The sequence below is a fragment of the Myotis lucifugus genome, unplaced genomic scaffold (genome assembly GCF_000147115.1).
Source record: "Myotis lucifugus unplaced genomic scaffold, Myoluc2.0 scaffold_131, whole genome shotgun sequence".
Lineage (NCBI taxonomy): Eukaryota > Metazoa > Chordata > Mammalia > Chiroptera > Vespertilionidae > Myotis > Myotis lucifugus.
In genome coordinates this window covers 515,572-543,319 of record NW_005871179.1, presented here as the reverse complement: position 1 = coordinate 543,319, position 27,748 = coordinate 515,572, and the positions used below count along the sequence as shown (strand labels likewise).

Below are 27,748 nucleotides of genomic sequence, written 5' to 3'. Positions count from 1 at the left end.
TCAGGACCTCCAACCAGCCTGTTCCAGCCACCTCGTCGTCCTGGCCTTGGAACTGTTGGAAAACCAATTCGACTGTTAGCCAATCATTTTCAGGTTCAGATTCCTAAAATAGATGTGTATCACTATGATGTGGATATTAAACCAGAAAAACGGCCTCGTAGAGTCAACAGGTAAGGATTGGAAAGACTAGACTTCTATACCAATGCATATACTTTATTTATTATGTATCATTCTGTTCTCTAATTCTTTCAGCATGCAGGCTTTGTTTTTCTCTAAGTTCCTTTGCTATCTCATACTTTGTTATCCTCCACAGATTCTAGCAGAGTGCTGGATGCATCATTGTTCAGTCAGTAAATACTTATTGAAGGAAGAAGAAAGGTCACTCTCTCATTGTCCAAGGGTAGCAGAAATTTATAAAAGTAGGTGAAGACATTAGTGTCTGTGGGAAATAGAACTATCTGGAAGTTCAAATTTTATTATTAAGTGTTGGTAATGGACATGAGAAAAATATGTGTAAAGACAGATGGATCATCTTGGGAGTATTGAAAAAAGTAAGCTGAGAGAGAAGTTGTTTAATTCCAGCATTACCCGAGAGGGGTCTGGATAAGGTGATTTAAGTATTGTGGTCTCTATGACAGGAATTTACCAAGTGTGAAGTCATAGTCCTTTAGCAGATATTCTTACAGGGTGCTGAGAACACCCACTTTCCTTTTCTTTGTTTCCATACTTTGATATTCAAACAGTCTTTAATATTAAGGTTCTTGCTTTTCTAAGGATGCTCTTGCTATCACTAACATTGGTAAGATGCAGCGCCCAACTTCTCATTGATTCTAGCATTCCAAAGTCTCACAGGCTCCGTCTTAAACTGCATACTGCATTTATTTCAGGGCCTGCATACAGTGTGGTCTGGCATATATGCATGAACACTTAAGTAAAGCTATGCATGCTTGATTGAGAGAAAGGCTTTCATTCTAAAAGGAAAGAAAATACATTGGTAACCTATAGGAATGAGGATATTTCACAACATTCCCTTCTCTACACTGCTTGAGAGCACTTTGGAATAAGAAAAGGCAGTCTGCAGAATTATAAATAGCCAGCATTAGTCAAAGGGGTTGACTTATTCCTTTGAGAATGATGCATCTTAGATTTGCTGATCCTCAGGTTTCTGAATTTCTGCCCACTTTCTTTTCCAAAACCAGTATACTTGAATAAGGACGTATATTTGAAACAAAGTTATCATCCTATATAATAAAAGGCTAATATGCAAATTGTCCCCTTGATCAGGAGTTTGACCTGGAGTTCAACTGAGAGTTCGACCAGGGGGTGGGGTTGGCCAACCGACTGCGGCCCCTCCCTCTGGCTGGCCAGCCGATCCACCCAATTGGGGCAGGCAGGGCGGGCCGGCTGGACGCCACCCGTGCACAAACTCATGCACCGGGCCTCTAGTTCAATTATGAACTTGCTATACTTAGATACCTAAGAGAGGTTATTCTTTCTTATAAGGCTATGTTTACCATAGGGGAGGAATTTGGAAAGCAGGAGTGTGAGAGGATGCCATAAATTTTATCTCTCTTTCCTTTTATTCCTCCCTTTTGTTATCTTGGAGTTGCTTGTGTTTTCTTGTTGCTGTTAACTATATATATATATATATATATATATATATATATATATATATATATATAGTTATATATGTTTTATTGACTTCAGAGAGGAAAGGAGGAGAGAGAGATGGAAACATCAATGATGAAAGAGAATAATCGATCGGCTGCCTCCTGCATACCCCATACTGGGGATTGAGCCTGCAACCCAGACATGTGCCCCAACCTGGAATCTAGCCGTGACCTCCTGGTTCTTAGGTCGACACTCAACAACTGAGCCATGCCGGCTGGGCCTATTAGCTATTTTTTTAATTAGTTGAATCAATGGTCACTTTAATGCTTATGTTTTCCAAGGGCTTTTGAACCGAATTTAGATGATTAAGGTATGATGGTAGTTTCCTTACCATTCACCATTTTTCAAAGCTAACCTCCACTATCTCCATTACCGTTAAGGGAGGTAGTAGATACAATGGTGCGGCACTTCAAGATGCAAATATTTGGTGATCGGCAGCCTGGCTATGATGGCAAAAGAAACATGTACACAGCACATCCACTGCCAATTGGACGGGATAGGGTGAGTGTTAACAGCAAGAAATATTTACTAAACTTAGGTCTAATGTAGTAGTAATTACATAAGACAAAAAAATGTTTCCTTTTCTAATGACAATTCAATGCTTAGTTGTTTCTCATAGTGATGATAGGTCTTTCTGTCCATATTGTCTTGTCCCTTAGTTAATCGATAATTGAATCAGATGAGCATTAGAATTTAGGTTGATTGCACCATCTTTACACATATTCCAGATTTCTCACATTGTTAAGGTGCTACCTGAATCTGAACAATGGAGTTTTTATAAATTATAGCATATTGTACAGCACCCACTTATGAAAGTATTCATAATACCACAGTAACTTTTCAAAACATTTATTTTTAAAATTAGAAAAGCAATTTGCAACTATATACTCATCATAAACTTATTTAGACAACCTAGAAATGCTATGGTTTCCTGACCACCTGTCCTCAATCCCATTTTCCTTTTCAGAGGAAACTAATATTTTGGTATGTATCCTTTCAGATGTTTTTATGTGCACTAGCTATTTATGCATTTATTTATGTACTTTCTTATTTATTTGCATTTTGTTCTGATATATTTTTTCATTTAACAGTAGGTCTAGGAAATCTTTCCATTTCTGTACATTTAAATCTACATTACTATTTTTTTATTAAAAATGTTTTATTTTGGTGAAGTGTACATAATATAAAATTTACTATTTAACCATTTTTACATGTACAATTCTATGGCATTAAGTATATTCACATTGTTGTGCAATTATGACCACTATCCATCTCTAGAATTTTTTCATCATCCCAAACTGAAACTCTGTACCCATTAAACAATAACTCCCCATTTCCTCCTCCTCCAGTCCTTGGTAACCACTATTTTACTTCCTGTCTCTGTGAATTTGACTATTCTAGGTGCACTTCATCTAAGTGGAACCACACAATATTTGTCATTTTGTGTCTGGCTTATTTCATCTAGCATAATGTTTTTGTGGGTCAGACTTTTTGTAGCATCTACCTTATTTCTAAACTATTGCATCATATTTGGTATTAAAATATTCCCCTGTTGATGGACATGTAGGTTGTTTCCAATGTTTTGCAATTACAGAAGTGAAAAATGTCTTTATGCACATACTATATTGAATACTTCTGGGATCTTTCAGCCTTTGTAAATATGCACGTACATGTATTTTTCCTTAGGTTGATATGGAAGTGACCCTTCCAGGTGAGGGTAAAGACCAAACCTTTAAAGTGTCTGTTCAGTGGGTGTCCGTTGTGAGCCTTCAGATGCTTTTAGAAGCTTTAGCCGGGCACTTGAATGAAGTCCCAGATGACTCAGTACAAGCACTTGATGTTATTACAAGACACCTCCCCTCCATGAGGTTAGTAACTTAGTTTGAATTCTTTGCCACAGATATCAGACCTTTTTCTGATAGTTTGCATTAGAGCTATTGGACGTTTTCTGTATAAGTCATAGTTTAAACTTGGTTTCAATTTACAAAGGCTTTTCAAGTTCTTATTGTGAAACGTGCAAACTCTTCTTTCTTCAGGTACACTCCAGTGGGCCGTTCCTTTTTCTCGCCTCCGGAAGGTTACTACCACCCTCTGGGAGGGGGCAGGGAGGTTTGGTTTGGCTTTCATCAGTCTGTGAGACCTGCCATGTGGAATATGATGCTCAATATTGATGGTAGGATGGAACTGTCTTTACCCTTTAGTCTTTTGACTGGTTTTCTTAATCCTGTCCCTTTCCCTGAAGCTAAGTATCCTTTATCTCTGTTTGTTAAGTATCTGCAACTGCTTTCTACCGGGCTCAGCCTATCATTGAGTTCATGTGTGAGGTATTGGACATTCAGAATATCAACGAACAGACCAAACCTCTAACAGACTCCCAGCGTGTCAAGTTTACCAAAGAAATCAGAGGTAGGTATTTGCATTAGCATAGTCTTGGAGAGGCCGTTCAGCCTGGTGCAAGGAGCATGGTCTTGGAGTCAGACTCACCTGGGCTTCCATCCCATCCCAGATAGTTCTATCACTGGGACCTTGGGCAAGTTACTTAACCACTGTGAGCCTTAGATTAATCATCTCTAAGGTAATGTAACTTGTAAGATCATTGTGAGAATTAAGTGCAAATAGATGTATAAGCTTCTGGCACAATACCTGGCACATATCAGACATTTACTAACTGTTACCCTTACTCACTTAAAAACTTTCATTTTAATAAACTAACACAAGTTTATTTATTTTCCTTTTGGAATTTCTTTTCTTCTTTGTTTATTATTAGCTATCTTCTCTCACTAGAATATAAGCTTCATTAACACCAGAACATAATTGATGCTTAGTAATTATGTATTGAAGTAATAAATTACAGTGGCTACAAATCTTAAGTCATCTGGGTTCTGATATTTTCTGCTTAGCTGAGGCTTTTTGCCTATACATGATGAAAGTGTTCTCACATCCTGGCAATGTATGTCCTGTACAATGGCGTGCCTTTCTGAACACATTTGAATCTGTTTTTATCACTATGATCTTATTAATACTGATGTTTTAACTTTTTTTTTCAACTTCAGGTCTTAAAGTTGAGGTGACTCACTGTGGACAGATGAAGCGAAAATATCGAGTTTGTAATGTAACCAGACGGCCAGCCAGTCATCAAACGTATGTTATATATAATGAGAACATGACATTTTTGGTAACAGAGGAATCTACTGTAATCATTTGAGGAAATGGCATCTCATATTGTGATTTTTTAAAACCACCAAGATCTTCATCTTTAAACACCAAAGGTTTAAAAAATGTTTTTAAATTTTTTGATATATATTTCCTGCCTTTAATTTGTTTCACCTTTAAACAGATTATGCTAAGCATAGATCAACTTTTACATAATGATGCAGAATATCATCATTATAAGCATCATTTATTATACTGTTGTAATTCTCAATGCATGGCCCAAAGGTTCTATTAAGGCCCTAAATCATAGCTGAAACTTGTTTTCAGTTTATGAAGTTGTGTGGGTTTTTCTCCCTCCTTTTGTACCTAGCTGTCACTTCCTCCAGCTGTCAGTGTCTGTGGCACGCCTGCAGCAGCACACTCATTTTCACTTTCCCAATCTTATTTTTCTAGCCATTCCATTTCTAACTCATTGCAAACTATGCCTTATGAGAAAACATATATCACAGTGCTTTTTATATCACCATATACGTAAGTTTTATTCTTGTAATCTAGACCACTAAACTCACATCTGACATAAACATAAATGTTGTCTCTTCTAAGTAAACAATATGGACCTAAATATATAAACTTAAAAATAAATAGATAAACTTTACATTATTTTGGTTACTCAGAAGCCTTTTAAATTTTTAAAAAATTTTTTGCTTATATTCTACTCTGACTTTGTTTTAGATCCATGGTTCTCGATTTGTAAACTTTAGTGCACATCAAAACCACCTGAAGGCCTTTGGTCTAAAGTTTTTGGGTGACCTCTGATAAAGGGGGTATATTCATTCAGTCTGATTTGAATAACTTCTTCAGTATGAACTAATGTACATGTTACATGAATTTCTTAAGAGTTGTAAAGTGGTATTTCATGTATTCTTCATATTATATCATTGACCTCATTCTCAAAAAAGTTATCAAAATCTTACGAAATTACTATTGAGAATTTTAGCATATGTTTCAAGAGGAACTGTGTCTTTTTCATTGTTTAATTACTTTACATAACCCTGTGAGAATAATTATACTTATAGACCTATATAATTTTTGCATTAAAATTAAAAGCACATTGATTAATTTTTTAAACTTTTTTTCAAGGGAATAAACTTTTAATTTTGTTTATATTATTACTTGGACTTTAGAATCTGCAAAAGGCCACCAGTTTTTAGTGCAACATATTCTTACAATATAGACTGTGAGCCTTTAACAGTAATTAAAATGTAGTCATTGTAGCAAGTAATGTTTTCCTTCTCCATTTTGCAATATCAAATAAGATTTACTTCTAAACCATTTCAAACATGGCTTTATTTTCCATAAGTGCACTGATTTTAATCCAGAAATATAAACATCCTTGGATCTCCCTGGGGCGTAACAAGTAATGTCCTCCTTTGACATAGATGCCTAATTGCCCTGAGTGATCAGGGAGATGATATAAACTGAAGTTCTGAATTCAGACCAGGAGAGTTACGAGTTTTACATAGATCAGGGGTGGGGAACATCCAGCCTGCGGGCCGTAAAAGGCCTGAGAAATCATTTGGTCTGACCCTGCCAAGACATTAAGGGTGAGTTAAATGTTTGACCAAGTATAGCAGCCTCATTTTTAAGTTGATAATTTTGTATGGCCTGTGAATGACATTAGAAATATCCAAATGGCCCAGAAAAAGGTTCCCCACCCCTGATATATGATCCTCACGGCATTGTTACTTTGTGGGACTGTAACAATTAAGAAAGCAAGATTAAAGTTAATATTGTGCCAAGTGCCCTTGCCAATGTGACTCTGTTGGTTGAGTGTCATCCGTGCACCAAAAGATCCTTGGTTCGATTCCCAATCAAGGCACATACCCAGGTTGGGAGTTCAATGTTTCTCTCTCTCACGCTTTCCCTCTGCCTTCCTCTCTAAATCAATAAAAACATATTTTTAAAAAATACTGTGCTAAGTATTTTTTTTTAAATATATTTTATTGATTTTTTTTTACAGAGAGGAAGGTAGAGAGATAGAGAGTTAGAAACATCGATGAGAGAGAAACATCGATCAGCCGCCTCCCGCACATCTCCCACTGGGGAGGTGCCCGCAACCCAGGTACATGCCCTTGACCGGAATCGAACCTGGGACCTTTCAGTCCGCAGGCCGACGCTCTATCCACTGAGCCAAACCGGATCCGGCTGTGCTAAGTATTTGAGATAATTTTCCTACTAGAAGAGCCAGATACAGAGTCTATTAAACCATGCTTTCCAGTTTGTTTATTTATTTATTTGTTTTATTGATTTCAGAGAGGAAGGGAGAGAGAGAGAGATAGAAACATAAATGATGAGAAAGAACCATTGATCGGCTGCCTCCTGCATGGCCCCCACTGGGGATTGAGCCTATAATCTGGTATGTGCCCTGACCAGGAATGGAACCATGACCTCCTGGTTCATAGGTCGATGCTAACCACTGAACCACACTGGCTGGGCCATTCTCCCCAGTTTATACCAAATATCCTAGCTTAATCTCAGTTTCATGTTTGGTTCTTGTTGCCTCCAAATCCACATACATTTGTCCTGTTTTGGGGATCTGAAAATGTGGGCCCAATAACTATGCTACCCTCCTTTTACAAAAACATTCTAAGCAAACAAAATTCCTATCTACAAGAAGCCACCACCAGATTGTATCTGTAGGTGTTAACTGACCTCTGGGGAGTCTGTGTAACTTCTGATTCTGCAGCTTCTTCTTGTTTTAAGTTATTTTAAAACTTTAATTAAATTGTTTTCTCATTTTAGCTTTAAGAAAACATGGCAAATTCCAACATAATCACAGTTGTGTTTAATACTAAAATGACTTTGGTGAAAATATTCAAATAAAGATTGACCTTTGTTTTTAAGTGACTGATCAAGGTAGAAAATGTTAGTAGATTTTTGTTTGTTTGCTTGTTTTAGAAAAAAGAACTTGAAATTTCTAAAAAGACGTTATCTCTTGTAGTTTTCCTTTACAGCTAGAAAATGGTCAAGCCATGGAATGTACTGTAGCTCAATATTTTAAGCAAAAGTATAGTCTGCAGCTGAAATATCCCCATCTTCCCTGTCTCCAAGTGGGACAAGAACAAAAGCATACATACTTGCCACTTGAGGTAAGCTAAATTTTCTTTTGCCAATCTGCCAATTTCTTGAATGAGTTAAAAAAATAAAATAAAAGTCATGTCTAAGTGAGCAGTAGAATTTAGTATTCATTTCTGAGATATTTTGGGCTGATTAACAGAATTTTCATTTTGGGGGAAAATGGAAGATGTAACCTATAGTTTGGCAAAGGCTTAAGATATAGAAGCCCATTACACAAACAAAATTTCTCTTTGCCTCTTGGCAGGTCTGTAATATAGTGGCAGGACAGCGATGTATAAAGAAACTTACAGACAATCAGACTTCCACGATGATCAAAGCCACAGCAAGATCTGCTCCTGACAGACAGGAAGAAATCAGTAGACTGGTCAGTAAGGCATGGTCTTTAAGATAAGCTAGCTTTAACATGAAAAACAAAACAAAACAGTGGAAAAGCTCCTGATGGGACACAGTTACTCTTTGGTTTTTATATATGCAGGCTTTCCTGTTCTTTAGGTGAAGAGTAACAGCATGGTGGGTGGACCTGATCCATACCTTAAAGAATTTGGTATTGTTGTCCACAATGAAATGACAGAGCTCACAGGCAGGGTACTTCCAGCACCAATGCTACAGTATGGAGGCCGGGTAAGCTTTTTATTTTATTCAGCAAGCTTCTTCCAATAACCAGTCAAAAAGAGAATAATTGAGGACTTTCTCTACAAGCCACAGTGAATTTACCCATAGTTTTGCTTATGATTGCTCTGTGTCTTTTGGCTAATACCAAATAGAGTTCTGTTTATCCCCTCATCAATATTCAAATGGCCTTAGATTGTAATGTCTTTTCTCTTTTCTTTTGTTTCTTTTTTTTGTTTTGTTTTGTTTTTAAAGAATAAAACAGTAGCCACACCCAACCAGGGTGTCTGGGACATGCGAGGAAAGCAGTTTTATGCTGGCATTGAAATTAAAGTTTGGGCAGTTGCTTGTTTTGCGCCTCAGAAACAATGTAGGGAAGATTTACTAAAGTGAGTATCTTCATATTTTCAGCTTAGTAATATCCCTTCCAGATATGAAAACACCATCTTTCTGTGAATGTGCTGTGTGCACTGGCACTAAATCCCTGCCTCCTATAGTGGCACCATCTGGCTATAGGAAAAACACCTTGTATTATAGTAAATTGCCAATTTGGGAATTGCATTAAGAATCTGACTCAGCTTCCTTACATTTAGAGCAGAAATTTGTGACTAACCTTTTAAAATTAAGATCTAGCATTTAGTTTACAGCAAAGCATACAAATCTGAAGCAGTGCCAGTTGGCAATTTCTTGGGTTCTTAGTGAAGCTTCCTTTGGTATTAATTGTATCTTTTCAGCTAAGATAAAAATGAGTTCATTTTGAAGCATTCTGAGTTACTAGCAAGCATGTTTTACTGAAGGGTCACTGACTAAGATCACTGGTTCATGTCATACATATGCAGGTATCGATATAAAGGAAGTTAGAGAGAAGGGTGGAAAAATCAAGGCAGGAAAAGGGAACTGGGATGAAAGAAAGGAATCCTACAGAACATTGGCAAATATTGCACAAAAGAAATTATTCTGAAAACTTTATACATAGATTGAAGTAATTTCTTAAATCTAAAGTTTAAAATTTCTTGAGTTTTTCTTTTCTGAAGTGATGATTTCTTCTGATATTGTATTGATTCAGTCTGTTACTAGTTTGAATGTAGTCCTAAATGCATTGCTTGTGTTAACAGCGTGTATCTGTGTTCTGAATGGAATACAAGCTTACAAAAGCTTACTCAACTATTCCCTTAGCAGGTTTACCAAAATACACATTACCTGAAATTTTGGCTTTGCTTTTCTTCAGTCCAAAATTACTGACTGGAATGTTTAAAAAAATTTAAAAAATCTTTGGGCAGGAATGTTAGTCTAGTCCCTGGGGCCTAACTGAGGCATAATTATTTATAAATTCAAAATGATAACCTGATAACTTCATAATACAGATTCTTCTGCATTGCAAAATGATAATCTGATAGGTTAACAATACAACTGCCAGTCTATTTTTTGCAACCAGCTAAAGATCTTTGTTGTTGTTTATTTGTTTAAATCTCATTTTGGCTAAGAATTTGGAGAACTGAAAGAAGTATTATAGAGGGAAATAGATGTTAAGAATGTACTCTGAAATGAAAGCACTGTGCCACTGGTTCTGTTTTAACAGGAGTTTCACTGACCAGCTCCGTAAAATCTCTAAGGATGCAGGAATGCCCATCCAGGGCCAGCCATGTTTCTGCAAGTATGCACAAGGTGCAGACAGCGTGGAGCCTATGTTTAAACATCTGAAAATGACATATGTGGGCCTACAGCTAATAGTGGTGATCTTGCCTGGGAAGACACCAGTATATGGTATGGACCCCTTTAATGCTGAATGAAGGATGATTTCAATAGTAGGTGTAACAGTCAGGATAAGCTAGATTATGCTTCAGTCACAAACAACCCCGGACTCTCAGGGTCTCCAAGCAGCAAAGGTTTGCTTTTTGCTGCTGCTAAGTGATCATTGAGGGTAGGTTGCAGCCGCGGCTCCATATCATCATATCATTTTCACTCTGGAACCCAGGTTGGCAGAGCAGTCACTGTTTGGAATGTTGCTGGCTCCATGGCAGAGAGAAAAGAGAGCTCTAGAGGGTTCTTAACATCTGCAACTTCTTGGCCACAACCAGCTGTGTTGGCCCACCCAACCTGTGTGAGGCAAATGGGCATGGGGCCAGGAAATGCAGTGGCTGGGGCATGCAGTGAAATTCTATCCTAGCCCCAAAGCAGGAAGAACTGGAATGTTGGTTAAAAACACTTAGGAATATAAGAGTGGGAAAGAGGAGATTTTTAGTTTGTATCTATTATAAGAAGAAGGATAATAAATTTCTTTTGGCTACTATCTAAGTAAAGGATTTGGGAACTAGAGACCAGCTGTCTGAACTTTATAAAATGTCTTCCATCCTCCCTGTATTTGTTTCTTTTGTTACCTTCAGTGTATCTCTAATGTTTAGAAAAAAAGGGGAGGGGGTATGGAGGAGAAAACAATTCAAAGGGCTGGTGTGTGTATAGTGAGAGGGAGGAGCTAGGGAGATTGATTCCTTTGCCAGGTTAGTCCTGTGGGAAAAGGAACCTCACAGGACTGGGTGAGTGGTGGCAGGCAGCCTCCTAGAATAAAGAAAGTGGGCTAGTTTAAAAGCCTATGGGAGTGAAGAAAAGGGGTGGGGAATGGCCTATCCAGACTGAAAAGAAATATTGCCCTGGGGGTTTAGCAAATGAAAGCAACACACATGAAAAGTATCTAGCACAGTGTACAGTATATAGTAGGCACCCTCTAAATGTCAGGGTGTGGGTTTCCCCCCTCTACTCTTAGTAACTGACAGGATATTTGAACATTTTTAAAAATCAGTTAATTAACTTATTTTTGTAGCGGAGGTGAAACGTGTTGGAGATACCCTCCTGGGTATGGCCACCCAGTGTGTCCAGGTAAAAAATGTAGTGAAGACCTCACCCCAGACCCTTTCCAACCTTTGCCTGAAGATAAATGCAAAGCTTGGAGGAATTAACAACGTGCTTGTACCTCATCAAAGGTAAGATTCTGAACTTTGCTTTTTCCCACTTTTTAAAATTAAGATCTAGCATTTAGTTTACAGCAAAGCATACAAATCTCAAATATGCATCTCGATTGCTTTTTCTTTTTATAATTTTTTAAATTTATTTATGAATTTATTTATTTATTTTAGAGAGAGAAGAAGGGGGAAAAAGAAAGAGAGGAGACATTGATTTGTTGTTCTACTTATTAATGCACTCATTGGTTAATTCTTTTCTTTCTTTTTTTGTTTTGTTAATCCTCACCTGAGAATATTTTTCCCATTGATTATTAGAAGTGGAAGGTGTGAGGGAGGGAGGGGAAGAGAGGAGAAAAAGAGAAGCATCGATGTGAGAAAGACACATTGATTGGTTGCCTTCTGCAGGGATGAACCTGCAACCCAGGTACATGCCCTTGCCGGAGAATCCAACCTGTTAGCCTTCCATCTGCAGGCCGATACTCCACCACTGAGCCACGCCAGCCAGGGCATGGGTCCTCTTTTAATTCTTTCCTTCCTACTGTGACAGAAGAACCATGTTAATGTCTGCAGTCAATTCAGATTCACTGTACTGGGTGGCACTGATACTCAATGGGCCTTAGAGTCCTCTTCCAATAGGCATAAATCTTTATTCTCTCTTATTAGAATACTAGAGGCCCGGTGCATGAAATTCGTGCACTCAGGGGAGGGTCCCTCAGCCCAGCCTGCACCCTCTTGGGGAGTGGGCCTAAGCCATCAGTCGGACATCCTTAGTGCTGCCTCAGAGGCGCTTGCCAGCTGTGAGCCCAGCTCAGGGCTTCTGGTTGAGCAGCGCTCCCCCTGTGGGAGCGCACTGACCACCAGAGGGCAGCTCCTGGGTTGAGCGTCTGCCCCCTGGTGGTCAGTGCATGTCATAGCGACCAGTTGTTCCGCTGTTTGGTCTATTTGCATATTACCCTTTATTAGGTAGGATATCTGTGATTGTATTGGTGAGCTTGCTAAACCCAAACATTTTCACCTGTATATCTGAGTGGCAATGTGTCTTTAAATCTGAGCAGGCCATCAGTGTTCCAGCAGCCTGTCATCTTCCTGGGAGCAGATGTCACCCACCCCCCTGCAGGGGACGGGAAGAAGCCTTCCATTGCTGCTGTTGTTGGCAGTATGGATGGCCACCCCAGCCGGTACTGTGCCACTGTTCGGGTGCAGACCTCCCGCCAGGAGGTCTCCCAGGAGCTCCTCTATAGTCAGGAGGTGATCCAGGACCTCACTAACATGGTTCGAGAGCTGCTGATCCAGTTCTACAAGTCCACACGCTTCAAACCTACACGGATCATCTACTACCGTGGAGGGGTATCCGAGGGACAAATGAAGCAGGTACTGTCATTATCCCATACTTGCCCTTTGGGGCTTGTAGGTGTAGGACCGAGCCTCTTTTCATCTGCCACTCTGAGTAAATCAGATCTGAAAGATATTAGGTGAGCTCTCAATTCAGTGTCATTCCATTTGTAACTCCCAGGTAGCTTGGCCAGAACTAATAGCAATTCGAAAGGCATGTATTAGCTTGGAAGAAGATTACCGGCCAGGAATAACCTACATTGTGGTACAGAAAAGACATCACACACGACTCTTCTGTGCGGATAAAGCAGAAAGGGTAAGAAAACATAGGATAAACTTCATTATCTGATACAAGTAAATGTGTTTTTTGAGTGGACATCTAGACAATTTTTTTTCTAAAAGGAGAAGTGCCTAATAATAATTTAATAAATATACTAATTACAGTTCATCTTAGATGACCAATTCTGAATGGTACAGGTTTCAAGACTGAATATTTTTCTTGTTTGTAGAGTTTTTAGAGGGGAGGTCAGAAAGATGCAGATTCCACTAGGGCAGTGATGGTGAACCTATGACATGCGTGTCAGAGGTGACACGCGAACTCATTTTTTTGGTTGATTTTTCTGTGTTAAATGGCATTTAAATATATAAAATAAATATCAGAAATATAAATCTTTGTTTTACTATGGTTGCAAATATCAAAAAATTTCTATATGTGATACAGCACCAGAGTTAAGTTAGGATTTTTTAAAATGCTGACACGCCGAGCTCAAAAGGTTTGCCATCACTGCACTAGGGTGATACAGGCAACCTTCAAAGGGCAGGTTGATCCATCTGGACTTGATTGCCATTTGCTACCTATTGCTGCCAGTGCTTGAGGCATGGTCCCAGGGTACAAAGAAGAATTTCTCTTCTAAATGATTTTATATCATTGTAGGGGATTCTTAGGGTACAAACTTTGAACATTTATGATGTCACACTTACTAACCATGGGCAGGTTACTTAACTTCTCTAAGCCATAATGTTCTCAAATGTAAAATCTATTAAGAACAATGCCTGGCCCAGCCAGCATGACTCAGTGGTTGAGCATCGACCTATGAACCAGGAGGTCACGGTTCGATTCCCAGTCAGGGCATATGCCCGGATTGTGGGTTCGATCCCCAGTGTGGGACATTCAGGAGGCAGCTGATCAATAATTCTCTCTCATCATTAATGTTTCTATCTCTCTCTCCCTCTCCCTTCCTCTCTAAAATCAATAAAAATATATTTAAGAAGAAGAACAATACCTGTATCACAGGTTGTTGTAATGATTAAATTAATAAACGATGTTAATCTGTGGTACAGTTCCCAGCACTTGATAAAAGGCATTTTGTGTAATGTATCTATTTATAACCTTATCTTTATGTGTAAGCCAGGTAAGCACATGATATTGGAGACTTTGTTTCTGCAATATTTTTATGACATTACTTCATCTTTTCCAGGTCTTCCCTGATCCAACCCCAGGGAGACCAATTCTCTCTGTTGCCTAATTATGTCATCTTGTGGGTCACTCCCACTGTTTTCTAGTATGCCCTTAGTTTTTGCCTTTAATCCAAGGCTGTTTGTGCTTTCTAAATCATTAGAGAACTACAGTTTTCTCCTTGGGGCTCCATTGCCCAAACCCTGACTCGGTAGTATTTCTTAGACTCTGCTAATACAAATTCCCTGAACACTTGCCCAAGCCCTGGGCACATCCTGCCAGCTCCTCCTTAACTGCATTATCACCTTTTCATCCCTCTGTCAACTTGCTATCCATGTAGCTTTTGGACTTGGATTATCTTTCTGAAACCCCAAGCTATCTGGCAGGTTTGCTCTTTACTATCCAGTGTCACCCTAACCTTTCAAGATTGACAATCCCAGTCCTAGGTCTACTTGGCACCCTCGACCTTATCAACATCTTCACTCCTCTGAACATGCCTCTCGCTAATCTCCAACTCTGAACCTGTCCACTTGCCCATTTTCTTTGCTTCTACTCTAAGGCTGATGGAGATTGCTGAAGAAAAGAATCAATTGTTTAATAATGATCTGTATTACACAAATTCATAATAGCACATCTTAGCCAGGCCTTTGAGGCTGCAATTTTTTCAATTATTTTATTCCCAATTGTATCTATTCCAAACTTTTGGACGCTTCTCAGCTCCCCTACCCTTTATTGCCAACAATTTATATTGCCCACAATAGAACAATCTTGTATTTCCCTCAGAAAATAAAAATCTAGAAGGCATGCATTTTCTTGGCATTCCTTCCTCTACTTTCAAATTTAGTTAAATTTTCTGTTTCTTATCTCCTTCCTCACATCTCAGAGGTAATCTCTCCACCTAAGCTCTTTTACCCTGCTTATTCTTTTGTTCCTAATCCTTCTGCTCTCTCCAGCTTCACTTTATTAATCACCCTTTGTTTTTTTCAAAAGTTTTAATCTTTCCCATTAGTTTACTTCCTTCTCCTCACCCTCTAAACTTTCTCAGCTTTTCCTTAGTCACCCAAAGAAACTTCTCTTCTCTCTGCTTCTCCCTCAGTCTACCTGCCACCTTATCTTTCCTTCGTTTCATGACCAAACTTTTCGGAGAAAATGATTTGACTTTCTATCTGTACCTCCTCGCGTCATTCTTCAGTTCCCTGCAGCTTGGCTTCAACTTCAGTGACTCCACTGAGGTTGCTCTCTTCATGACTTGCTCATTTTAAATTCAGTGATATCCGGTCAGGTTCCCACACTGACCTCTTTGCAGCATTGACAACGATTGCCTTCTTTGGCCAGGTTCACTGTCCATCTCTAATCAGGCTTTCTTTGACTTTCCTTCCTCCTCTGTCCATCAAGTGCTGATGTTTCCTGGCATTTCACACTTTTCCTTCTTCTCAGTTTCAACTCTCTTTAGTCTCACTCACTTCTCTGGATTCACTTATTTGCTTATTGTTTCCTGAATCTGTATTTCCAGCCCCAAACTTTTCTATGGAGCTCCCAACTGGCACCTCCAATGATCTACCAGACAGATTTGCTTAGATGCCCTATAGGCATTGTGTCAGTCAAGATAGGCTAGGCCATGCAAAAAACTCCAAAATCATGGTGGCTTACAAAGATTGATTTCTTGCTCATATTACACATTCACTGTGATTCTGTAGCAGCTGTGACCCCATTGTCCTCCCTGCAGAACCTAGGCTGACAGAGAAACATCTGTCTGGAACATTGCCAGTCATTGTAGCAGAGGGGGGTGGGGTGGGGCGGGGGAAGATACATGACAAGCCATATGCTGGCTCTTAAAGAGTCTGCCCCAAAGTAACACATTTCAGGCCACATTTTATTCTGCCAAAGCCAGTTAGTGGCCACTCCTGAGTTAGTTGGGTGGGGAAGTATAATCCTTCCTAGGGAGGGGCACAGGAAGATTTGGCACCAGTGATACAATCTGCCACAGGCAGTTCTAGCAAAACACGTCTAAACCTTTTACTTACTGTTTTATCCTCATCCAAAACTTGTGCCACCCCCAATTTTTTCCTCTTGTGTTACTTGGCATAACTGTATATTAAGTCAGCTAAGCTAGAAATTTCAGAATTGTCTTTAAACTCTTCTCCTCCTTTCCTGTCCCCCCATATCCAGTTAGTCAAATAGTCCTCTGTTCTGCCCTGAAATCTCTCATCCCAGTTCTTTCTCTTGTGTGTTCTTTCTACCCTGGGCAGACCTCTTCTGTATTGCAGGAGACTCCTAGTGGTTTCCCTGTCTCCATTCCTCCACAAATGCATCCTCCAGCTGCTCTCAGGTCTAGGTTTTAAGATACAAATCTTATCCTGCCACTCCACTGCTCAAAACTCTTCCGACCCACTGCCTACCAAATGTTCTCCTGTGCTGTTCAGTTAGCCAAAACATAACATTTTAGTCTCATCTTTCATCATGCCCTTATACACCTTCCATTTCCCTTATACATTGTGCATTTTTAGCCCTGACATGACCACATCCATCCAACAGCCCCCCCGCCTTTTTGTCTATTAAAAAACTAGTGACCCAGTGCATGGATTCGTGCACATTGAAAGGAAATTAATTAGAAGGTGGCCGGCGGGGCAGGACTGGGTGAGATGGGCCGGACACGCCCTGGAGCCAACCTCCCGTGGTCCCTCCCCTGCGTCTGCAGAGTGAGCAGGGTTCCTCCGGCCAGTGGGGTCCCTCGGCCTGGCCTGCGGGGATCGGGCCGTAACAGCTCTCCAACACCCCACAAGGGGTCCCGAAGTGTGAGAGGGCACTCTGCAAAGTTGCTGTCGTACAGGGTGTGGAATGCAAATGCAAGTGTGCAGTAAACCAGATTCGGGGCCAACAGTGCCCCAGCAACAACGTAACCCACGGCCGAAGGTGGAATCGTGTAGCCCCGCAAGGAATCGGGCTCCCTCCTCTCTGGTTTCAGGGTGCGTCACCCGAGAACTGCTGCTGCCAAGTCACTGCAGCTTGGCAGCTCCTGCATTGGGCATCTGCCCCCTGGTGGTCAGTGCATGTCATAGCGACTGGTCAGATGGTCAGACACTTAGCATATTAGCCTTTTATGTATATAGATTAAGGTATAATATAGAAACAGTAAAATTTTCCTTTTTAATATACTGTTCTGCAAGTTTTGACAAATGCATGTAGTTGTATAACCATCACCTCAATAAAGATACTAGTATAGAACAGTCACACACACAAAAGTCTCTCATGTCCTTTCGTAGTCAACCCTTTCCCTTGCCTACAGTCCGTGGCAACCACTGATAAGTCCCTATAATTTTGTTTTTTGTTTTTTTACAGAATGTCGTATAAATGGATTCCCATAGCTTTTGAGCTGGGCTTCTTTTACTTAACCTAATGCACTTAAGATCCATCCAAGTTTTCGTGTGTATTGGTAGTTTGTTCCTTTCTATTGCTGAGTAGTATTTCATGACATGGATGAGCCACAGTTTGTTTATCCATTCCTGTATTGAGGGGATATTTGGAGAGTTTCCTGTTTTCATCCCAGGCCCCCTTTCAGCTGCTGCTTATCCTGTAAGGCATGACTCAACTATTTCCTCCCACCAGCTTTTCCCAGGGCCTTCCATAATGCCCTTTTCACATTGCTTTGCAGTTCATTGTATATAGTTTCCATGAAGGGCAGGAAGCCATGTTCATTAGTTCTCTCTGTGCCTCTGTCTTTCCTCCAAAACATTTGCTGCAGAGCCTTGCACATGGGTGCGCAAGCAGTAACTGTTGAATTGAACATGCCTGGATCTCCTTTTCCCCAGGGCACCACTTCTTTAGGCTCTCATCTCTGGAGTCCAAGAGATTTTTTTTAAAATAGATTCTATGGTCCAATAAGTTTGGGAAATGCCATATACTCCATCTCCCTCTTTAAGATTATACCTTATTAAATAAAGGTTCTGAGAAGTCATGCAGTGGAAAAACCATTTAAATTTTGTTTAACTCAGTATTTCGCAAATTTGTTTGACCATAACACACCCAAATGCATTCTGCAGAACTAATATCCCTAAAGATTGTACTTTGGTAAACAGTGCTAGAACTATTTTAATTAAGTTGCATTTCCTCTTGTTCAGTTAGGACCTGAGTTCACATCTGAATTTGATGGAATGAGACTTTTCTTTTCTCAGAGATGTTCTTGTATGCATTGGTGTATCATCCTCAGCTGAAGATAACCACAGGGAGAATGGAGCCAAATAAACTCCCATCAAATTTGTGCCTAGATGGCAAATAAAATTCCTCACATGGAACCCTGCTGTACAGCAGAAGAGAATGAAAATTGTCCAAATAGCAAGATTTAATTTCTTTCCTTGTAAATGCATTTCTAAAGTTCTCCCTCTGCTTTTCTAGAAGTTTGATCCTAGAGTTTTGGCCATTGAAGAACTTTGGAATTTTTAAAGTGTAAGATATTATTATTGGATTTTGTAGCTGATTAGATTGAGGCCCAACAATACGCTTTGTTCAAGGTATGGAGTTGCAACGCTAGGCCTAGATCTGAAACTCTGGCTTCCTGATCCCATTTCAGTGGACTCTTCCTGATAAGGCATCTGCCAGTGTGTTCTTTTATTGATCCCCTAAAAGTGTTAGTTTTATTGAACTAGTTCAAAGATTTCTTCATCTTGCCATAGCCAGTTTGGCTCAGTGGATAGAACATCAGCCTGTGGACTGAAGGTACCCGGGTTCAATTCTGGTCAAGGGCATGTACCTCCGTAGCAGGCTCAATCCCCGGCCCTGATTGGGGTGTGTGGGAGGCAACCAATCGATGTCTCTCTCTCACATCGATGTTTCTCTCTCTGTCTCTCCTCCTCCCTTTCACTCTCTCTAAAAATCAATGGAAAAAATATTCTTGGGTGAGGATTAACAACAACAAATTGCTTCATCTTAACTTTTACTGCAAGTTGTGGATTTTTTAAAATTCCAAATAAGGAATAAAAGTGATTTTTCTCAGGAATCTTACCCATCTTTTTTTCTTGTCGTCTGTAAACATACCAATGTGTCATCTGTTAATAGGGGACAATCATTTAGCCCAAAGCCACTAGTAAAATAATTACTTGTCTGGATTCCCCCAACGCAGTGGTTCTCAACCTTCTGGCCATTTAAATACAGTTCCTCATGTTGTGACCCAACCATAAAATTATTTTCGTTGCTACTTCATAACTGTAATGTTGCTACTGTTATGAATCATAATGTAAATATCTGATATGCAGGATGGTCTTAGGCGACCCCTGTGAAAGGGTCGTTCGACCGCCAAAGGGGCCGCGACCCACAGGTTGAGAACCCCTGCCCTAGAGAAACCATGGAGTATATTTGTTTGAGAAAATACTTGTGGATGAAACGGTTGGGCTAAGGGAAAGTTATAGAAAGTTCAGCATCTTGAATTAAACTGGTTTGCAAGAGCAACTTATAACTTGTTGCCAATTAACATAAAAGACAAAAATGGCCTGAGCTCAGGTTGGCCTATTGGTGACTAATTACACTTTTTTTTTTTTTTGTAGGTGGGTAAAAGTGGCAATGTACCAGCGGGCACTACTGTGGATAGCACCATCACACATCCATCCGAGTTTGACTTTTACCTCTGTAGTCATGCAGGAATTCAGGTAATTTGGAAGCTGGTCCAGATCTTTCACTTGATAGGGAGATGTTTGCGAACTCAGCAACTAGCTTGAGTAGACTTGTTATTATACACTGTGTATAACTTTGTTAATGCTTGTATCCTAGAACTGTTATCTTTTGGTCTAGGTATCTGCTTGTAGGTGTGCTAGGCAGGAATACCTCTGAGTTTAAGGAGTAGATTTCAGTTCTTCTCTCAAGTAGTCAACCCATATCAGAAATTTATTCATCATAAACCTCTCTCTCCAGGGAACCAGTCGTCCTTCACATTACCAGGTCTTGTGGGATGACAACTGCTTCACTGCAGATGAGCTCCAGCTACTGACTTACCAGCTCTGCCACACCTATGTGCGGTGCACACGCTCAGTCTCTATTCCAGCCCCTGCATATTATGCCCGGCTCGTAGCGTTCAGAGCAAGGTATCATCTGGTGGATAAAGATCATGACAGGCAAGTTTCTCAGGCACAAGAAAATCTCTTTCTGTCTATGTTAGCAGCATGTTTTAAAAAAAAAAATGAGCTGTGCCCTAGCCGGTTGGTTCAATGGATAGAGCGTCGGCCCGTGGACTGAAGGGTCCTGAGACCAATTCTGGTCAAGGGCACGTACCTTGCTTGCAGGCTCAATCCCCGGCCCTGGTCGCGGCACCTTCGGGAGGCAACCAATCAATGTATTTCTCTCACTTTGTCTCTCCCCCTTGTTTCCTCTCTCTCTAAAAAAAAAATTAATGGAAAAATATCCTCCGGTGAGGATTAACAAAAAGAAAAATTTTTAAATGAGCTGCTGCAGAAAAAATTTTGGAGGAGTTAGTCTTCCTTTTAAGGTTTAAATAGCAAGCAGTGAATAAAATTGCATGTGCCTTTGAGAGTTTATAATGTGACTTTGGTCCAAGAAGTGCTCAGGCTGTTTATACTTACTTGTATGGTGTGTCTAAAGTCTGCCCAAGGAAAAGAATCTAATTTGAAGTTCCCTGTGGTTTTCCTATAGAGCCAAATGCATTTCAGTTCTGCTCAGGTCCTGGGCAGCCTCAGATGGTGGCCAGCACAGTATCCTGGCTCCAATCAGAAGAGTCACGGGCCTGTGGATTCCACTTCATACAAGGGAAAGACTTAACTGTCCACTTTGCTTTCATAGTTCACTGGAAGAATGCATTGGAGTGAACCTGGGGTTGTGTGTGGGAGGGGAGGTGTATCATATCATTCTTGCCCCCAAATAGGTATCTCAAGAGAATCAGACATTTTGACCTATTACTGAGCTACTACTAAATAGCTAAACAAGCTCCCTGCAGTAATTTTCTTTTTCCAAATGACCATCTGTGAAGTGTAGCAGTTTCTGGGCTCTTCCCCAAGTCTGATTCAGCTGCTAAATAGTACACATTCCACTGTAAATCTATTTCTGTAAGGGTTGAAAATATACTATTATAGAAAATGCCAAGCTATGACTTTGTACCTTCCATTCTGTGATATACATTCATTCATTCAACACATTCATGTGTGCCCAGCACTGTGCTAAGTACTAAAAATGCTAAGATGAGGAAGACATGTGTCCTGGGATTTTATGTTTCATTATGGGAGATAATACAGGTAAACACAGAACTGACAATTCACCCAAAGCAGTACAGGCAAACGTGCAGTGGGACATCAGAGGAAAAGCTGTTTGAGAAGATTTCATAGCTGGATGGGTAGGATTTGGCTCTATAAAGAAGAGGAAAGGATTTTCCAGGCAGAGGGAACAATGGGCACAAAGAAGAGAAAGCAAGTGACATGTTTGGACAATAGCAGGTTTTCTTTGGCTGGAACATATGAAAGGGGACCAGCAGGCACGAAGCTGGAAAAGTACATTAGAGCAAGATTGTCTTTGTTAAATGTAAAAAGCTATTCCGGGGATAACTAGACAGTAATTAACAATTAACTGGGTGTGAGTGGGTGAGAAAAGTCAGAAGAGGGGTGGTGATTTACAGTTGACCAAGCCATTTATAGCACATGGTAGTATAAGAGGTATGTTCAGAAGTTGTTATTGTTATCCTAAAAGACCAAAGTTCAAAGGAGCTGCTACCTGTGCAAGGTCATTTAGCTAGTGAGGGGGAAGACAAGAAGAGACTGGCGTCATAATAACATTTGCTGAATATCTACTATGTGTCAGGCACTACAGATTCGGTGGTGAGGAAGACAGACAAAGTTGCTGCTTTCTTGGAGTTTATGTCCCAGAGGGAAAAGAAATAATTATCCAATTACTAATTTAATTTTAATCGTGTTTCTTTCAAATGAAAGAAAGTAGAGGGTTCTGTGGAACTATGTTCTAGGTGGCTCTGAGCTGAACATTGGAGTCAAGGTCAATGTCTTTTGGGAAAATGACATTTGACTAAAGCCTAAAGGCAAGTAGGCATTGACCAGACATAATGGCCCATGGAAGTCCTTATGGAGACACCATTAAGGATTTGAGTCTTTGCAGACATTATTTAATTGTTACAATGAATGAGTTGTATTGCATTTTTCAGTTAAGCGAACTGATGCGTAGAGAGAGATTACCAACTATTTAAGGAACCACAGCTTGGGCCTCAGATCTTGAATCTAATACTGTGAACATGTGACGTTTGAAACATGTTCGCAGTATTAGATTTGAAACATGGGACGTTTGACAGGGTCCTTTGTTACACCTGTTTTTTTGTCTGTTTGCTTTATTCTCTTTACAGTGCAGAAGGCAGTCATGTGTCAGGACAGAGCAACGGCCGAGATCCTCAAGCCTTGGCTAAAGCTGTGCAAATCCACCATGATACCCAGCACACAATGTATTTTGCCTGAGAGTCTCAGAAGAACTCAACCAATTTGGCACCCCGTGCAGCCTCAAAATGTTTCACACGCCTACCAGCATACTCGAGAGAGCCAAGTTGACTTCAGTTTGTCTTCTACCAGCAGCTCAGAATAGTTGCACCGAATAAATACTTCGCAGCACTGTCTGATGCATCAACAAAATTGAGCCATTTTTTAAAAGTAATAGATACTCATAGATTGTCTTTTCTGATGCACTGGACTGCATTTTTACCTCAACATGCAAAGGCCGATCAGCCTGAACTTTCTAAAGGATTTTACGAGAAGGGTTTCTACGGAATATTTTGTTAGCTGTGGTGCTCACCGCATCCCTCTAGTCTTGTAAGAGAAGATTGTTCCTTTTTTCTGTATTCATCGAGTGGGATGTATGCATCCGTGGGAGAGAAAAACCAGTCTACTTCAGTTTAGCATAACTATGTAATTGTGTGGGTCCATAGACTTTTTAACGGAGATTTCCGATTTCGCCACTGTAAATGCCTTTAACGAGCAGTGATTTTTTTTTTAAAGTTTTAAGAGTTTTATTAGTTTCACTACTTTATCTTACTGATCTATACAGACTTGTGCTGGTGTAAGTACAGGCTGCTGCCAGGCAATTGCACTATATTTGGCTTCAGTTTCAAATAGGCAGTTCTCTTATCTGGGTGACTCTTGTGAATGTGTAACACAAACAGATGTAATGCATGTCACAGTAACAGATAACACTGCCAGAGTAAAAAGTACCCATGTCCCTCCCCCTTTGGAAAAAAAATTAGGTTTTAGTATTTTTCAAACTTTGCAAAAGTGCCCATTTTATGCTGCTGTCTGGTTTGTCAGATCTAAATGATTTTTAAACTTTTCTCACAAAAAAGTTAACTTTGGCAATAAACATTTTTTTAAGGTCCTTCACTTCCCCCATCCCCACTGACAGTGAGTTTTTCTAGATGAAATTTTGGTATGATTTTATCAGCTATTTCTTATAGATCATAATCTGGCAATTCCTGAAATCATTCAGAAAATACAGATATTTCCATGCCTTTTTAAAGAATTATTTTTTATCTCTTTTATATCATAGTTGGTGTCCGGTCACTTTGTTTTAAAATAAGCTAGAACCAGGATGCTTCCTTACTGGATGGGCTTTGCCGATCGTTAAGGTACACTGAGTGATGCTGCAACTTGAAAAATGTACTAACGTTTTAAAATTTTTTCCTGGGAATCAAGGTTACTTACACAGTTACTTGCAGTGCAAAGTTTGTGCTGATCTTTCGACCTGAAATGTACTTGGTGAAGGTTTCCTTCCTTTGAGTCAAGTAAAACTGCATACAAAGATTTTTCTTAATAGATTCTGGATTCCACTCACAGGGAGACAGGATTCTTTTCTTGTTCAAAGGGGGGGTTGATCTAAAACAAGCGTCAGTTACAAAGTAGGGGAAAATGTATTTTGTATTTAGTGTAGATAATGCTTTGTGAATGGACAACAGTTACATAGAGTCTTGGTAGTTCCAGCCAGTGTTGCCCAGCCCAGATTTCACTGACGTGTAATTCTCTATCCTGGAACCTCAGGAGTGAGAGCTGGAAAAGGGGATAAAAGGCCCAGAGCCACACTCCACATGGATGAGGAAGGTGCTGGGGGAAGAGGTAGATACAATGTGGTAAAATGAATTTGCCACTTCAGTCTGGAAACACTGGATCTGATAGTGAAGGGTGTTTGCTTGAACTCATTAGCCGGTCCAAATCTTTTAAACTAGCCTTCTCAAAATCCCAGCAATATAAAGCCCTGTTTTTCTTCAGTCTTTTAAACAAGCTTGTAAATACTTTGAAGTTTACATTTCTAGGTGCGGTCGGTCGATCAAGTGGCACTGTTTGCTGGGACTGGTCTCTGAGACTTTTATAATGTATATTAAGTCCTGTAGCTCATTAAGATGGGTGTAGACATCTTTATTCTCTGCATACAGTGAGATGAAAGCAAACTGTGTAATTGAGGCACAACATAGTGACAAGATGGGAGATGCTAATTTCTTAAGATTTTTCTTTTTTTGCAAATACCTCACTTGGATGCTACAAATCAGGACATGTTGGTGAGGGACTGGCTACTGCTTTTATCCACACTTGATCAGGGAGAGCACAGAATATACCCTTCAGCATGGCCACCCGGGACCCAAGAGGAGGGAAACCAAACTTTTTAGGAGGAGGACTCGCTGGAATCCAGGATGTAAAGAACTCTTGGTGGCTGGCTGGCTGGCCAGCAGGCACCACACCTGCACTTGAGTGCCTCGGGCATGCTTGTTAACGCACAGAAGAAGCGTCATTCTCACCATCTCCTGGCATGAATGGAACAGGGAGCAAGGCAGAGTGCCTGGAAGCCCTGATTCACTTGCCTGCAGTTGGGCTATACGCTCAACCTTGAACTCTGCAGTTTGTACGACCTCAGTCAGTCCTAACACACTGGGGCAAATGAGTGTGGTGGTGGAGGAAAAGCCGGGAGGCCTATTTTTATAGGAAACCAGTACCTTTAATGGTGCAATACTGTCATTTTGGATGAAAGGAAAGAAATATGGAAGAACTGGGATTATTGGGGGGAAAAAACTTGCTGAGGGTTGAATCTTTAAGAAGCAATCACTGCAGAATCAGAGTTGCAGCAATACTATATTGCAAGCAAGTCTGAATGCATAGTTTTAATTAGGCTTGACAATTTGAATTTGTAACCCTCTGGACTGACTGAATTGTTATGCATGTGTCAATCAATGGGAGGTGTGCATTCTCTAGAAGTAGGGTGCTTAGTGTTGTTTTTTTTTTCAAATGCAGCCTGTTTAGGCACTGTCCTGTAGTGTGAAAGATTTAAATGTAGCAATGCTAAAGAGTAACAATTTGGGGACAAGGTGTGGGGGACATTAAGAGTGGTGAAGATCCAAATGCTGAACCAGTTATGTTTTGTTGCTGTTAGTTGTTGAACCCTGAGCGATTTATAAAGAGAACTAGCTGGCTTAATGCAGCTAGTTCTAGGCAGGCAGAACATATTCATTTTTACTGTAAATTCTATTTGCTGCTTCCAAAGGTGATGATTTACAAGCAGACATATACTATATGGTCTGTATTTTAGGATCTGGTGCCCAGCCTATATCAAAGCTTAGCTACCTGGCTCAGCTACCTACCCTTCCTGTGGGAACCGGTAATCCACTGTTTAATAAGGTTCACCCTCCCCACCCTGCCCTAGCGACCCTTTGTGGATGTGCTGTAAGATTTTCTTGCTCAATAGCAAGGTGGTAACTCCGCTTTCATTTTAAGAAAGTGGAGCTGAGGGCATTGTATCAATATGGCTTCAACTCCAAGAATTTTTCCTGGTAAAATTAAAGGGAAGATCTTGTTATTGATCAACCATTTCCTTATCCCTTGCTATTGACATATACATGCTCTTCCTATGTCTAGTGGCTGAAAATGTTTGCATTTGTTCATTTGACTAATGGTGTAATTTTTGTTTCTATACTGTTAAGCCTGTAATGTTTTAAAATGTATTTTATTAAATTTGGACTGGATGTATGTCTCTAGCAATACGAGGTACTTTCTAAACTATTAAGGTAGGGTAATGGCCCCATGTTGAGATAAGATGATGGTTATTTAAAAAAAAATTTTTTTTGGCTTGCAGGGATATTTTGTGTGTATGTGTCCAAAAAAGAATAAATTGGCATTCTTGTGCCAAAAGTTGTTTTTCTTGTTAATTGTCTAATAAATATGGCGTGTACTGTTATGACAATACACATGGTTGCTTTTTGAAAACAATTTCCTCAATTTAAGAAATTTGAGAAAGAAGAACAGTGGGAAAACTTTGTGTTTTTAACTTCTGGGTCTCCTTCTGTTTAGAAATTGTTATTTGGGAACTTTAGAAGAACTTATCACAACATTTCGCATATGAAAACTTTTACAAGATTCATCAGGTTACTGGGTACAACTCTTAATGGGAAGATCTGTTTATGTGATTTTTTTTTTTTTTAGAAAAATCTGCAGTCTCCAGAGGGCAATATGGTCACACACTTTGTAAGACTGACTTCTCCAGAGGAGGAGCTGCCCAAATTCACCCATCCTGAGGCTCTCAGATCTAATGTCTTTTTTTTTTTTTTAAATATACTTTTATTGATTTCAGAGAGGAAGAGAGAAGGAGAGAGAAATAGAAACATCAATGATGAGAGAGAACCATTGATTGGCTGTCTCCTGCACACATACCCCCACTGGGGATCGAGCTCACAACCCAGGCATGTGCTCCCAACCGGAATTGAACCCAGGACCTTTCAGTCTGCAGGCCGATGCTCTATCCACTGAGCCAAACTGGCTAGGGCTAATGTCTTTTAAAAGAATTCTCACCAGCAAAGGCCTCTGGCTAAGTCATGGCAGGGATAACACAGAGATTTGCACATATTTGTAGTTTACCAGAGGAGCAAATCCTGCGTACACTAACTTTACTACAGGTAATTGTCTTTTCCATCAGCACAATACCCCCTTTCCATATTTATCTATTACTAAATATTTTTCATGAACCCAAGATATGCCAAGTTCTGTCTAGGTGCTAGGAACAGAGAAGAGTAAAAACAATTCTTCAAAGAGTTCATTCTAATATGCCATGGGGTAGTGGGGAGGCATTGACACATTATCTGAGTGCCTAGAATACACCAGTCACCTTATACTGACATCTGTAATCCCAGTAACATTCCTTTGAGGTTGATAGAGATATCCCCATTTTAAAGAGGAGTTAGCTTCAAAGAAGTTAAGTAACACACAGTTACTGAGTGGCAAAGCTAGAATTCGAATCCAGACCTGTCTAACTTCATTATACCTGCTATTGAGCATGAAATTACAGGAATTTAGGAAAGGGAAATAACTTTTGCCATGGGGAGTCAGAAAGGCTGATGGTGAATTTTAGGATAGATCATGAAGCAGGAGTTTGCCAGATGGACAACAGGATACTAGACACACTTTCCTTGCAGTAG

At 40.0% G+C, this 27,748-nt stretch overlaps 1 protein-coding gene across 6 annotated transcripts; it reads left to right on the top strand.

Annotated features, from left to right (window-relative positions):
- AGO4 (argonaute 4, RISC catalytic component) lies at positions 1-26,522 on the top strand. Of its 6 annotated transcripts, XM_023758501.1 has the most exons (18): positions 53-170; positions 314-419; positions 2,052-2,172; positions 3,358-3,539; positions 3,708-3,844; positions 3,943-4,077; positions 4,725-4,812; positions 7,826-7,973; positions 8,207-8,326; positions 8,455-8,583; positions 8,827-8,960; positions 10,151-10,335; positions 11,390-11,549; positions 12,584-12,899; positions 13,042-13,176; positions 19,854-19,955; positions 20,218-20,417; positions 20,953-21,403. In XM_023758501.1, exons 3-18 carry the CDS (start codon positions 2,068-2,070, stop codon positions 21,179-21,181), a joined length of 2,505 nt encoding a protein of 834 aa, XP_023614269.1. In that variant the 5' UTR covers positions 53-170; positions 314-419; positions 2,052-2,067; the 3' UTR covers positions 21,182-21,403. The 6 variants fall into 6 exon arrangements, with proteins under 6 accessions (XP_023614275.1, XP_023614273.1, XP_023614272.1 ...); XM_023758507.1 differs by lacking the exons at positions 314-419; positions 20,953-21,403 and adding an exon at positions 22,658-26,522 and having other exon boundaries at positions 1-170; XM_023758505.1 differs by lacking the exon at positions 314-419 and having other exon boundaries at positions 1-170.
- The last annotated feature ends 1,226 nt before the right edge of the window (positions 26,523-27,748 follow it).